A 13974-nucleotide genomic window follows, 5' to 3' on the forward strand; every position below is an offset into this window, starting at 1 on the left:
CTGCTGTCGACTTTGATTCTCCTCTTGTAGTTTTGTGAGTTTTGGTTCATGACCCGTGTTTTCTAGTTGTCTTCATAGCCTCATGTTAGTTTCTAGCTCGTGGTTTCAGTTAAGCTTCTTTTTCCCTTCTTGTTCATTCTTCAGTCACATTAAAATCCTTTTTGTCACCACCACCTCTGCTCCTGTGAGCACTTTGGCACTTTGGCCGGTTATTTTGTGTAAATCAGTGAACTGAAATTCAGCTTACATCCACAGTTTTCTTTTTTTTTTCTATGTGAAACAGTTTAAAGTCTCTTTGTTGTGAGCTCCTGCAGAAATTCAAACTCTCTCTGTGTCTTTTCCTTTTTCACACTCTCGCTCTTTCTGCAATGATTTGATGTTCCCGTACTTTATCAGCTTCCTGTGAAATTCATCTTACATCTAAAGTTCCTTCTCTCTCTCCTTTCTCCCAACATGAAACTCCCATCAGTCTGTTTAATGTGGAGCAGTGTGTGTGCAGAGAGAAAAAGGAGGGACGAGAGGAAAAGAGGAAGAGGAGAGCGAGAAGTGACAACGAACAGAGAGACCGAGAGAAAGAGGAGAAAGAGGAGAAAGAAGGGGAGGGTCGAGCAAGCAAACGAGAGAAGGTGGAGCCAGAGAGAGAGAGAGAGAGAGAGAGAGAGGAGGGATGACAGGAGATGTGGCTGTTGCCGCGGCAGCAGAGCAGGACAGATCTAAGACAGTTAAACAACACTCCTCCTCCTCCTCTTCCTCCTCCTCCTTCTTTTTCTTATTATTCCTGTGTCCTCCTGCAGCTGGCCGACTCATTTCCACCTGGAAAAACCTGCTTCTGCCTTCTTCATCCTCCACTTCTTCCTCACCTTCATCATCATCACCATCATCATCATCAGCAGCAGCTGTGGTAAGTAGGATGAAAACTGCTCCAGATAGAGCGCTACTGCTGAGAATAGAATAAGAAGGGAGAGTAGAAGTTGAGCGGAGAACAGGAGCAGGACGGGACAGCAGAGAGGTGGAGAGAGGAGAGGGAGGAAATAGAATCAGAGTAGAGTCACAGTCAGAAATGGAAGAGACGAGAGTGAAAGTACAGGAGGCACAAATAGAAAGAAGTGGAACAACAGGAGAACAATAATAGAGCTACACAAGTGGAGTAGACACCAAGAAATGTGTTTGTAGACGTACGTACACGTGTGTGTGTGTGTGTGTGTGTGTGTGTGTGTGTGTGTGTGTGTGTGTGTGTGTGTGTGTGTTGAGGTTGACGTAATCCAGCTGTATGAATTAGTGATGAAGTTCTGTGTGTATGCTATTAATGGTGGTTGGCATCAACACACACACACACACATAAACTGTGCTCATTAATATTCACACACCTTCTGCTCGTGTCGTCCCACCACAACTAAACACTTTTCTATCCTTATTCAATATTCATCTAATGTTCAGTGTATGTTTTAAACTTTAATCCATATGTTGTGTGAAACAATGCTGCAGAGCATCAATTATTCAGCGTCACTATTTTCATGTCAGCTCCTGATGGACGTTGGATGCATGTAGTCTCAGGACTTTCTGATTCACTGGTTCCTGCTGAAAACACCAAAACCAAACAGATCGTTTCATTTCTAAAGAGCAGCTCAGTCATTTCCTCAAATTTAAACAACACCTGGTGTGTTTGTTGGGGACTATTTTCAGCGGCGGATTATTTCAAATGTGTCTCTGATGAGTTAATGAGTATTTAAGTGCAGTCATGAAGGACCGTGTGGATCGCTGATGGGTTTAACATCATGGAGTCCTGGGACACAGAGGGAGATGTATCAGCAGTGATCAGTTTCCTGATGACATGAAGAAAAATAGACCCACCAGAAATATTATTTCCTCAGCTCAGGACAGAGCACTCAGTGTGAAGTATTTAAGAAGCACTGTGCTGGTGTAAACCGAATTTGTGAGTGGAGGAGACACATGAAGCAGTCAGGACTCTGCGACTGTTGAGCTGATCTCAAACGTGACTTGGTTGTGGTGACTGGTTGGATAAAGTTGGATCAGTTCTGTTCCAGTCTGGGTCAGCTGGTGTCGGTTCCCTCTGTAGCAGCAGATAAACGGAGCCGGCTCTCGGTTTTGGTAACAGAATGATGTTGCAGAGCGTGATGGTTCATTTCCTGCTAGAACCTCCAGTCCGGTGTGAGCTCCTTCAGGTCTATAAAGACGTTTGTCTGGTCTTAGTTCATCAGGAGGCGAGAAGAAGCCAAGACCCTGAGACGTCACTGTGTTTAGACTGAAGCTCTTTAATCCCTTTATCTGTTCCCACATACACAGAGAGAAAACCTGTGTATAAAATATTTAATGTGTTTTTTACACATTTACCATCAACTGAACTCCGATGAGCAGATTGTGTTTAGTTAATTAATGATTCATTGACAGTCAAACTGGATCCAGGCTGTTGGTGTTCCTGTCTGTGCTGCATGGATCAGGGTCTGACACAGTATGTCCAGTATCAGCAGCCCTTTAGTTCCTCACTGTACTCTTTGAATGAGTGGGTTTCTCACTGATGGCTTCACACATACACTGAAGCACCCTGAAGAACCATGTGCTGCTCTTCATCCCCTCCCGTTACAGATGGAGAGTGGTTCTTTAGTTTAAAGGAGCAGTACGCTATTATTTTAGAACATGTCAGTTCAAAGGAAGCATTGTTCTTCTCACCTATTCTGGAGAAGAGTTCCTGAAAATACACATGGGTTCTGCTCAGGAGGTGGTTCTGGACTCGTTGATAGCAAAGGTTTTGGGTTGTAGTTCAGTGTCAGTTTCCTCCTGTTTACTGGGTTTGTTGGTTCTGAAATCTTTCTATTTATTTAAGTTCTTCCTGACAAACCTAATAAGTCATAGTTTATAACATGATGCAAAGTAACTAGTTAGTACTGATTAATATGGAGTACTGTATAAACTGTAAATAAATTCATTGTGAGATATTTTTAGATTAATACTACTACTATACAGTAGTAGTACTACTACAGTACTATTGTGAGCTAGACTTCTTTTGTACTTTTATACTATAAACATCATATATAACATAAAAAGAGAAGGAGAGAAGGCGAAGAGACAGAGAAGAGTGCAGCTCCGTTTCCTCCTGACTTCCTGTTTTCTTTGTATTGACCAGTGATCGATTAGCAGTGAAAAACATGTTTTCTGTTGTATTGATCAGTGATTGTTTTAGATTTTAGTGATTGACCTGGAGCAGGAGCAGATGACATTTGTCCTGTCAGCAGAAACGTCTCCTCTGAGTTTTTTATTCCAGTTGAGAAGACAAAAGAAATTTAAACATCTAAACAGTTTAGATGTTCCTGTGTGTTATTAGCTGTTTTTGGTTTCAGTTATTAAGGTATAAAGGGATTTATGATAAAAAAAAACAAATTGAACAAAATATGTAATTTCATTAGAAAAAAAAACTCAATATGAGAACAAAAAAACAACAATGTCAATATAAAAATTCCATTTTGTTTGTTGTTTGTTTATCAGAGACAGAAAATAATAATATGAAGCATTTAAAGCTGCGTTCGTGTCATAGTGGAGTTACCGTATCTTTCTGTCTCTAAGCAGTGAGGAACAGCCTTTGTACCACGTGTTCGCTCAGTACTGCAAAAACTACAGCATTAAAAATGTTGATGATGATGTTTCTCACACTCTCACACTCTGAGTCTCTTGGCTCTCTGCACATGGATGGAGATACGCTAAAACAATCATGCAGCTCTTCCTTTCCCGATGATATCGGAATGAATGGATCAGAATTTGAGAATAGACTCATTCTGCTGTGATTGTCGTTTCTGGGCGTGGTGAGAAGCTCAACAAGAGATATGTGCTGATGATGGAAAACTTTCCCATCATCGTCTTCAGCATAAACCAGATGAGAGCAGCACGTCCACGCGTCATCAGTCGTCCTGTACGAAGAGAATCACGGCACAAAGACAAAGAAGCTGCTCCATCGAAAGAGAAAAGTCTTTCACCGTGCTCAGTAGTCACACCCAGACACCAGAGGAACGTGAACACATCATCATGGATCCAGCACGAAACATCTGTCAGATGGCAAATGTTGAGGCAGCGCTTGAACACAGACGCACGGCAGCAGCAGCTGTGTTCACTGATGCTGCTCTATATGTTATGTTTACCGCAGCTTCTTCACTTCGTAATCACAGGCAGATGGATGTGGGAGGCTTTTCATGACCAAACAACAATCATTCAGATCCCATTAGAGGAGAAGTTTGTCTGGAGCTTTTAACTGACGGATGGTGAAATGAATTAGACATGAAGTGAGTGTACTGTGCAGCCTGAACGGGAACAACACAAACTGCACAGAGCCACTGACTAATCAGAGCAGGAGACTCCGACGTGTTCGTCTGGAGGTGGAAACCACTCTTTCAAACTGCTGCCGTGACGTTTTCAAAAGCACCGCGCTGTTTGTCTCGAGGAGAGTCTTTCACTCAGCAGTGAGGCTGCAAATTCACTGACTCAGATTCAGCTCTCGCACAGTAATAACCATAAAACCAGCGGCTGGTCCATTACTGGAAGATTCCAGAGCTGAAGCCCCAGCGGCAGCAGCTGCGGTGGCTCGAGCTGAGCGAAACGCTGATCCAGAGCTGTGGCTGCAGGTTAAAAGCATCATGTGGACGCTGTGAATGTCTAATGTCTGCTCAGAAACGTGATGTCAGCAGGGAATCCCACAGAGGAACAGACACATGGACTTACTGGAAACAGACTTAAGTAAAGTACAAGTACTGCCCTGGTAGGAAAACTTTAATCAGATTAGAAACTGATGTTTGGGGAGATTTGTGACGTTGGTGAATAAAACAAATAGCCCTTTATTCAAAGTGAAAGTACTCATCATGCAGAATAAGATGTGTGACACTTTAAATAATAATAAAACTGTTCTGACAGATTTAATTTGTTGGGGTATTTTCTGACAGAAGCTTTTAAATTAATGCAGTGGTGTGAAATATAAACGTAGTAGAGTAATATATATATATATATATATACAGTAATATTAATATGCTGTATATATAGTATAGAAAAATAAATAATCATGACATGGAAATAATTTCATTACAACAGGATAAATTCACTGTCAACATTTCACAACTTAAGAATGAATTACTGCAGTAGTACTGTAAAGAAACACTCCTAATGATGAACTTACTGCTCAGACTTCAATGGAATTCTAAATGAAGCTCTGGGACAAACAGAAATATCCAGTGAAGCGGTTAAACTTCCTGATCAGACCTGATCCAAACCAAACTGTGGGTTTTATACAATAAACCCACAACAATAACTTTTCATCTGGTGAAGAGCAGCTTCACAGGAAACGTTATTGTGGAGCTTTATTGAATGAAGGAGGTGCAGGGAGAATTAAAAAAAGAGAGAGATGGCTGCAGACGCCGTCTCTCATAATCGTCATCTTCAACACATGAACGTGGCCTCAGCTGCAAGACGTTAGAAACAGGAAGCAGAGGATCGATGAAGCACATGTTCACGTGAGAACAGGGAGAGTTGAACACCACGTAGGCCTTTTAAACCCTTCAACATTTACAGCAGCATTTGAAGAAATCAGAGTTCATGGGAATAAAGATCAGACTGTGCCAATAATTTCCCAGTGTAAAATCTAATATCTATAAAAAAGTGTCAACTGTGCGTTGCATAAACTCTAAAGCTGTTTCCAGCTTTTCTGGCCGTTAAATAGTTCCTTTCTCCTCAGAAGTACGACTCCCTCGACTGGTGAGATATCACCAAATTTGGAAATTTTCCTCCAAATCATCCACCAGTTTCAGTCTCTTCCTCTCAGAGTGCCCCTGGTGTCAGCGTGTTTTCATGACTCAGCCTGCAGAGACTGGTGTTGAATGAACCTTGACAGAGCGAGCGGCACCGATTTGAGAACAGAAACACTCATGAAGCTGTTTAGTGTCTTTCTCAGGACTAGTTTCTAGTTTTATACCTGAAGGATCAGGATCCTGTGTTTAGATAAAGGTTCAGTCACCACATATGTGATGCCAATTTATTCACACTGAAATTCACCTGACATGTAAAGTAAGAGAAGAAATTGAAACAGCAAGCGTCCAGTTATTCATCGGGTTCATGTGCAGCGACCTGAGTCCACCTGGATCCTCACAGACTTTATCAGGAGGTGAACTTTCTTCTTTCTCCTTCTGAGGCAGAAAACATGACTCAGCATTTAGTCCTCACTGATTTTCAGCTTGTTTCTTTGGTTCTGACGCCGTTTAACACACTTTAGTTTATTTTGGCTCAACCGTACTCCGCCTTCCTGCCACAAAGCAGAACAGCAAATGTGGATTAATCCGCTGCTGGAAATAGTTCCCAACAAGAGGTTTTCCTCTCCATCCTTTTCTATTAAACAACCACATCTCTCCCTTTTCACTTTCGAACATCAGTTATTTAGAGCTCTCAATGTGGAACGTGCGACTCTGCTCCAGTTGATAAAAGTCAATGATGAGTTTCTTTTTCTGAAACACAGATGTAGTGAAACAGCAAAGGATTCAGGCAGAGGTGCAGAGCGGCAGCAGAACCACAACAAGGAGACACGGGTAAGCAAAGGAGCCAACACGGGAACCCTGTGGTACGAAGACACGAGTAGAAACAGGTCACTTGAGTAAGGAGCCGATCAGGAAGTGATGAAGAGATGGTTAAACGAGGGTTAAGTCCAAGTTCTGGCTCAGTTCTGATGTTTCGAATCATTCGATTTGAGCTTTTAGGTAGAAACTTGTAGCTGCCTTCACTGCTTCCTTCGCTACTTCTCCTTCCTCCCTTCATTATTACCTCACCCTCTTCTCTCCTTCTCTCCCTTCCTTCCTTCCTTCCTTTTCCCACCATCCTTTCTCTCTTTTCCTCTTATTCATTTTTAGTTTCGGCCCTGTCCCCCCTCCCTTCTCACTTTCTCCTCCTTGTTTCTTTCCTTGTCTCCTTTTCTTGTTTCCCTTCTTTTCCCCACCTACGTCGTTTCCTTTCCTCCGCCCACTTTCAATCGTCTTTACCTTTTTGTTTTGTTCTCCCTCCACCACGTCCTCTTTTCCTCTGCATCCTCTTCTCTCATTCCCACACTTACATTAATCTCCTCCTTTCTCTTCTTCATTCACCAGCATTGTTTCCCACAGCTCATCCTTTCTTTCAATTGTTTCCTCCTCCTTCAACTCACCTTCTCATCTTCCTCCTATTCCTCTTCTCTCCCTGTTTTCTCTTCTGCAGTAATTCTTTGCCTTGTCTGCTTCCCTTTGATAACTTAGTTCCTTTCCTTTTTCCCTCTCCTTTATCCTTTCCTTTCCTCCTGGTTTGTGTCTCACTCTTTTCTGTTTGTGTGTATTCTGGCAGGACAGCCATACATGGACATGAAGTAGTAAGAACGCCTCCACCTTGCTCTTCAAAACAAAGCCAGTGTCTCCACCACCACTACTGCTACTAATGCCTCACTGACTGCAGAACGACAGGAAGAGACAGTAAAATACAGAGGCAGGTAAAATAAAATTAGAAAGAGCAAAACAGCAAGCAAAAGCAGAAAGCGAACAAGAGGAAGAGGAAGAGAAAGAGGGAGGCTGCAGATCCATAATCTCCACAGCAGAGAAACACTTAGAGGGGGGAGGCAACACAGGCGATTCTGTCTATCTTGCAACTTCAGGGACCATCATCACAATTTAATAAGAATTTGAAAGGCTGTGGTGCTGCAACAAATCTGTCTTCAGAGGGAGAGAGGGCGGGCGAGAGAGCTACAGTCAGACAGAGACAGAGAGAGAGGGAGGAAGCAGCGAGCTGGAGGACGGACGCCGATGTTTTAACACTTTCCTTCCTGGATGTCCAAGCAGTCACATCCCAGCTTCAGTAAGCTTTGTTTTCTGAACTGAAGCATCTTATTATCTCAGAGAACTGCTCAAAAGCTGAACGTTTCTCATCTGAGAAATGTTTCTCATCCAGAAACTTCACTTCTGAGTTTCCAGAGACTTCCCCCGTCTTAAAGTGTCCCTTCTACCCCGGGCAGCGTCTCACAGCCCAGAAGAACCTGAGGTTTTATTCTGGAGATTCAAATCCAGCACCACGTCAGAAACCCATCAGAATAAAAGACGGGACACATACCTGTCCGATGCATCACCTTTCCCGCTCTTTTGCTGTGTTTTTTTCATGGCTTGACACCTAACCTCTGCCCACCTCTTCCCTTCCTCCCCCACCAACATGTCCGACCACCTCATCTCTCGCTGCCTCGACCACTCGAGGAACCAAGAGCAGGACAAGAAGTGAGTGAGGACTTGGTTAAGGCACCTACCTCCGCTCCGTCAGCTCCGCCCCTCTCCAAACCTTGACTCTCTGCGCAGGTGAGACGTTCTGATGCAAGATGGCGGCCGGCGTGGCGACGTGGCTGCCGTTTGCTCGGGCAGCAGCAGTGGGCTGGCTGCCGCTGGCCAAGAAGACGATGCCCAAACCTCCGGTGGACAACTCGTCCAGATCAGATGAGATCCTATATGTCAACGTCAGCGGGGTCAGGTTTCAGGTGGGTGCTACTGTCTACTGAGCATGCTCCAAAATATGGTTAAATATGGTTCCAGGATTTCCAGAAATCCCTAGTTTACTTTTGCAGCTCAAAAAGTCACAGTTACAAATGTTTTACCATCTTCAGGTCTACGCTGCCTGATTCACATTTATCTACAGAGATACAGACACATACTGGATCCTGAATAATCTCCGTACTGGAAATACATTCCTGCGTGCATGGTTTTCCCTCCTGCAATAAATAATTCTGCAAAGTCATAGATTGGATTGTTTGCCAGCATTCATAAAATGTGTTATAAAACTGGCTATTTGTAGTCATTAGGCCACCAAGCTTAGTGTGCCAGACACAGACCACACTGGCAAACACTTAAATCCACAGCATGAACAGTGGAGAAGACAACAATGACGAGGCAAAGAGCTGCTGCAACAGGAAGGAATAATTACTGCCTGGGATGATGAGGAAACTAGAAGCGGGGGTGTGGGAAGGTCAGGTGACAGGACTGGTGGGAACAGCCAAGGGAACGTGGTGGCTGAATGGAGAATAGATGTTTTCACAGCAGGCAGTTTTGAATAGTGAATGGCAGTAATCAGGGACAAGACAGGAGTCAGAAAAACAAATGTTACCAGATGGGGAATTTCTTTCAGTACCAACAGTTTGAAGACCACAGTACGATCAAACCACACCAGCACAGTCTCACAAACTCAAGGTTAAGTGAACAGAGCACTCTGCACTCAAACTTGTGCCTCCAGTGGGAAATCCTGCAGTTGTTGGCCCATGCACCCACGCCATCCTCCTCCTTTTTGACCTCATACACACAGACATGGCTCTGGACCCGGTTCAGACACGATAAGCCCGATATAAGCCCGGTTCTAGGCACTAATTTTGAGAAGCTAATTTAATTCATTTAAATTTACATTACCCTCCTGCTGTGACACTCTGATGCCAAGAACGCCTCTGTCGTGGTGTATTTCTAGAACTGTATCACCGGCAGCTCTGCTCTGTGCACATACAGAAGATCTGTAAATGGGATCCAGTCTGAATCATTCTGCATTTCACTGACCTGCTTTTAGAATTGGAATAAAGTAAGATGAACATGTTTTCTTTTTAGACTAATGGTGTGAAAAGCGGAGGACACCTCCACTAATGACATAAGTCCCCATAAGTCCCCATCCACTGTCACTTTTGTTCACTGCAGTTCACCATTTGTTGAAAAGGTTATACTTAGCTTCTAAGTATAACAATAGTTCCACATTAACTCTGCAGGTCTTTCCAAAGGAATGTTAAAGATCCTTGGTTTTCATTGTTTACGTGTTAGAGCCGATCTTTGCGTGTGTGCATGGACAAATATGTAAAAGTTGTGATTTGAAACGTGTTGTATGATGTTTCTGATGAACCGTTGAGCCACAGCCTCGACATCAGGAATCGTACTGCAATATTCACTTTGTAGCTGCAGCCATGAGGTGATTAAAATATATTTTCTAAAATTCAAAAGTAGATTGATTCACAAAGCTCAGATTCTAGTTTCAGCCGTGTAAGTGCTTTAAAACAACCATCACCTGAACGCTGTTACTTCCAAAACTACTTTTATTAAGTAATTCATGTGGCTCTGAATGAGTCCAGCTGAAGTTGTAAATACTGTAAATTTAATCAGGGCATCGATGTGCATTTGGGCAGCAATAATAGCAAAATGGCTCTAAAATAAAATTGGGTTTGGTGGCTTTTTGCTGTACTTTGCTGTGGCGGCACAAAAAGAACAAAGTTAGTCTTAAAGAAAATGCAGCAGCTTAAAGTTGCAGTAAAAATAGAAACATACGGTAACGCCTGCTCTTAGAAAGACACGCTAAACATCACACGGAGTCAGGAAATAAACTGTACGTCACTGTTACTGTTAGTGACGGTTCAGAGCTCCCATCTTATTTAACAACTCAGTGACTCCTTCAGATGCAACTTGTGTGTTTGTGTTTTTAACGTGGTAAAAGTTTCGTGCTCTAGATGACTGAAGTTAAAGTGGTTAAACTCGGACACTTTGATAAGTTATTTTCAGCAGTTAATGAGATGTAGTTGACACCAGCCAACAAAAAAAAAAATACATAAGATCTACAGTAACATCACCTGTGTCACTTTCACTTTTCCACTTATCTTAAAAACACACATCGACCTCTTAACTAGGTTTGATTTCTAATTTTTTATTTCTATATTCTTTGTTACTCCCCAGAGCTACATTTAAGGCAGTGAGAGTTCAGGGTTTGGGGCTCATTAAGTGTAGGAGGCATGAAGCATGATATAAATGATTTTACTGTATTAGACTGATTAATTAATACATAATAACACGTTCGCATTTACTGTAGTGGAGTAAAAGTAACAACATTTAAAGTAAAATCTTACCTGGTCACACTCACTCTGTCCCTCCCACTTCCTTTGTCCATTCTCCCTCTACCTGGCCCGCCTAGCCCCGCCCACTTTCTCACCTGCATTTAATGAGTTTAATCACAGCCACTATTTAAGCCAACAGCTGACACAAGCTCATTGTGCTGCAGCACCTCCACAGCTAGTGCTTTTGTGTGTGTGGACTTCTTGTTCCTGGATCTGAGCTCTTTGTCTATTTCCTGGTTTGTCTGCTTCTCTGTTTTTGAAATCTTCTACACGAGCTGTATTTGATCCACTGAACCGGACTCTGAACCGAACTTTGACCACACTTACACTTTGTCTGCCATTTCGCTTCATGACACTCTCCCGCAGACACTGTCGGTCTGTTTTTGTCCCTTACTGCCATATTCCACGGAGCCACTCTGCTGCAGTGTTTTACTCCAGCGGCATCACCGTTGCTGCCATTTTCCCTGCAGCTTGTTTCATTCAAGGTGTTGTTGCTGAGAGATGTATAATTCAGTGTCTTGGGCGTCTGCTGTCTCATGATGCACTGAAGTCACAGTGATAATTTGGTGATGAATCTAATTCTTAAAACGAGTCTGATTCTTTTGAAAGTTTTTCTACCTGAGACGTTAATTAAAAGTACTGTTTTGGAGCGGTGTCCCAGATTAATTCTTTAATGTGGACAGTTGGAGTATTTGGGAAATACCTTCAGAATTTAGCTGAGTGTTAAATGTACAGATTTAGAAAAGGTCACCATGAACTGAATGAATTCTTAGGGTCATCGGCGACTTTCTCTTTGACTCAAATATACGGGACAAGCTGCAGCTAAGCTTCCATGTGAGAAGCAGTTTGGTGGGTTTGAAAAGTGTTTTATTCTGCTGCACTTTCCAGACTTGGAAGAACACTCTGGATCGTTATCCTGACACACTGCTGGGCTCCTCGGAGAAAGAGTTTTTCTACAATGAGGAAACACAGGAATACTTCTTCGACAGAGACCCTGAAATGTTCCGGCACATTCTGAACTTTTACCGCACCGGGAAGCTCCACTATCCAAGACATGAGTGCATCCAGGCCTTTGACGAGGAGCTGGCCTTCTATGGCATTGTACCGGAGATCATTGGAGACTGCTGCATGGAGGTAAACCTCTAATCTGTTCTTAAAACGAACAGTTATTTATTCGCAGGTACTGCTGGTGAAATGTTTAGTTTTTAGATCCAGGGGACTGAGGGAACACAAGGAGACTCCGATGCTGACAAGCTGCATGAAAACAAAAAGAGGTTTTGTTTTAGACTTTGTCTGCTCAACTTTTTGGGCATTTAAACAAAGCAATGTTGTTTCAGGCCAGTGTGCAGCAGATTAAATCTGTTATATTCTAATTATACCCAACCACAAACACAATACCTCAACCTTTATCAACCAGTTAGCTGTGTGCAGCTGTTTCAGAGTAAAAGCCCTCACTGCTGCTGCATTCCTTGGTGCAGTCACATTTCCAGCAGATAGACTTTTACTGTGAAACAGCTGCAGGTGCTGTGCCTGACTTACTATCAGCACAGTTTAGAAAAAGAGCAGCAGCTTCCAGCTTTATGAACGGGTGTTGTTCTGGTGCTGCAGAGCTTTTGCAGTGTGCTCATGTGGGTGCTCTGGCCTTTGACTGTTGATTTCCTCCTGATGGTTGCTGGTTAATCTGCTGCTGCACTCATTAAGTCTCTCTGGAGGGGAGCATCATCTGCTAAATGACTCCAATGTAAAACATGGATGGATCTGAGGGGGGTAACTAACCAGTGCTGCACTCAAACGCCATTATGTAACTCAAACTCATTAAGAGAGAAGTGTTGAGCCCTGAGAAACAACTCGAATGCAATCAGATTTGGCTCCTTATTGCTTCTGATTTTGGCAGGCTCCAGCCCCACCTCTATGAGTGATTTCTTTAACGAGTCTTAAACAAGTCATTAGTTCCTTCCTCGGAAATCTTGCTCAGAGCTCCTTAGATGATCTTTTTTCTATCAGTCTTGTCTTTATATCTTTTTAAGTGGCCTGTCCAGTGACTCGTGAATGAGTAATTGTTCTTGGTTTCCTCACATTTGGCAGATTTGATCATGCTAACAAATGTTGATTCAGCTGTGAGATTTTAATTCCTGGATTTCTTCCTTTTTTACTCGTTCGACACTTCCCCCACAGTTTCCCACCAGAAACCATCCACGTGATTTTTATTTTTACTCTACTAGTAATTTCACAGATCTTTTTCATCATCTTCTCTCTGCTTTGTGTCCACACCTGTCAGATTAGGTTTGAAGCAAAATTTGACTTCTCTGCAGACTCATTTGTCACTGTGGTGATCACTCAGACTCTTGTTAACAATTACATATAAAAGCAGCTAATTGCAGTTAATGAAGTGAGTTTATGTCTAGGTGGGTCTGAGCCACGTGTTTCTGGTGATTTCCTGTGGTTTGCATTTAACTACCAAGCAACAGCAGCTAACAGGACATCATGTAATCTTCTGTTTATGTCAGTCTAGACTATAATTACAAGAAGCTGCTGATCTTCTCACAGCTAATACTCTGTCTCTTTTGTGTTAAAAGGAGTCTTAAGATTCTTGTTTTACTAGAAATAACCATGTCCTAAATATTTGGACTGCACTGCAGAAATGCACAGTTGCACATCACTGCAAAGAGTTTTTGTTGGGGTTCTTCTACAAACTGCAGTCCAGCTTCTAGGCTACGTCACTACTGGAAATAGCCTAGCTGAGGAGTTCGAGACTAATCATTAGAACTAGTGAACGCTGCGACGCCATCCCCACTCCCCAGAGAAAACCAGCTACTGAAGCTGCTGTGGCCACTTTTTGCTGCTTTTTCGAAAACTGCAAAAATCCAAACTTGGCTCTTGTTCAGTTGCAGATTGAAGAACAGCTTCTTCCTCAGAGCTGTTGTGTTTCAACGGAGACCCCCCCCCCCCCCCCTGTAATGATCATTATTAACCAGAACTGATTCTGAATCAGTGGTTGAGAATCCACCAGTTCAACAGCTACTCGTAGACCTGGTCTTCTTTAGTCTTCCTTTGCACCTTTTCTTCCTGAGAGCCTTTCA

The 13974-nt window shown here is 42.8% G+C and overlaps 1 protein-coding gene across 2 annotated transcripts in view; it reads left to right on the forward strand.

Annotated features, from left to right (window-relative positions):
• Positions 1–708: 708 nt before the first annotated feature.
• The window catches only part of kcnd1 (potassium voltage-gated channel, Shal-related subfamily, member 1), a 48626-nt gene continuing 35360 nt past the window's right edge, over positions 709–13974 (forward strand). The window contains exons 1-4 of one of the 2 annotated variants that reach the window (XM_026368961.2): positions 709–901; positions 6503–6572; positions 7354–8521; positions 11783–12028. In XM_026368961.2, coding sequence (XP_026224746.1) covers positions 8366–8521; positions 11783–12028 — 402 coding nt within the window. In that variant the 5' untranslated portion in view covers positions 709–901; positions 6503–6572; positions 7354–8365. The remainder of the gene's footprint in view (positions 902–6502; positions 6573–7353; positions 8522–11782; positions 12029–13974) is intronic. The other variant, XM_026368962.2, reaches the window with a different exon arrangement.

The sequence above is a fragment of the Anabas testudineus genome, chromosome 7, assembly GCF_900324465.2.
Source record: "Anabas testudineus chromosome 7, fAnaTes1.2, whole genome shotgun sequence".
NCBI classification, from domain to species: domain Eukaryota; kingdom Metazoa; phylum Chordata; class Actinopteri; order Anabantiformes; family Anabantidae; genus Anabas; species Anabas testudineus.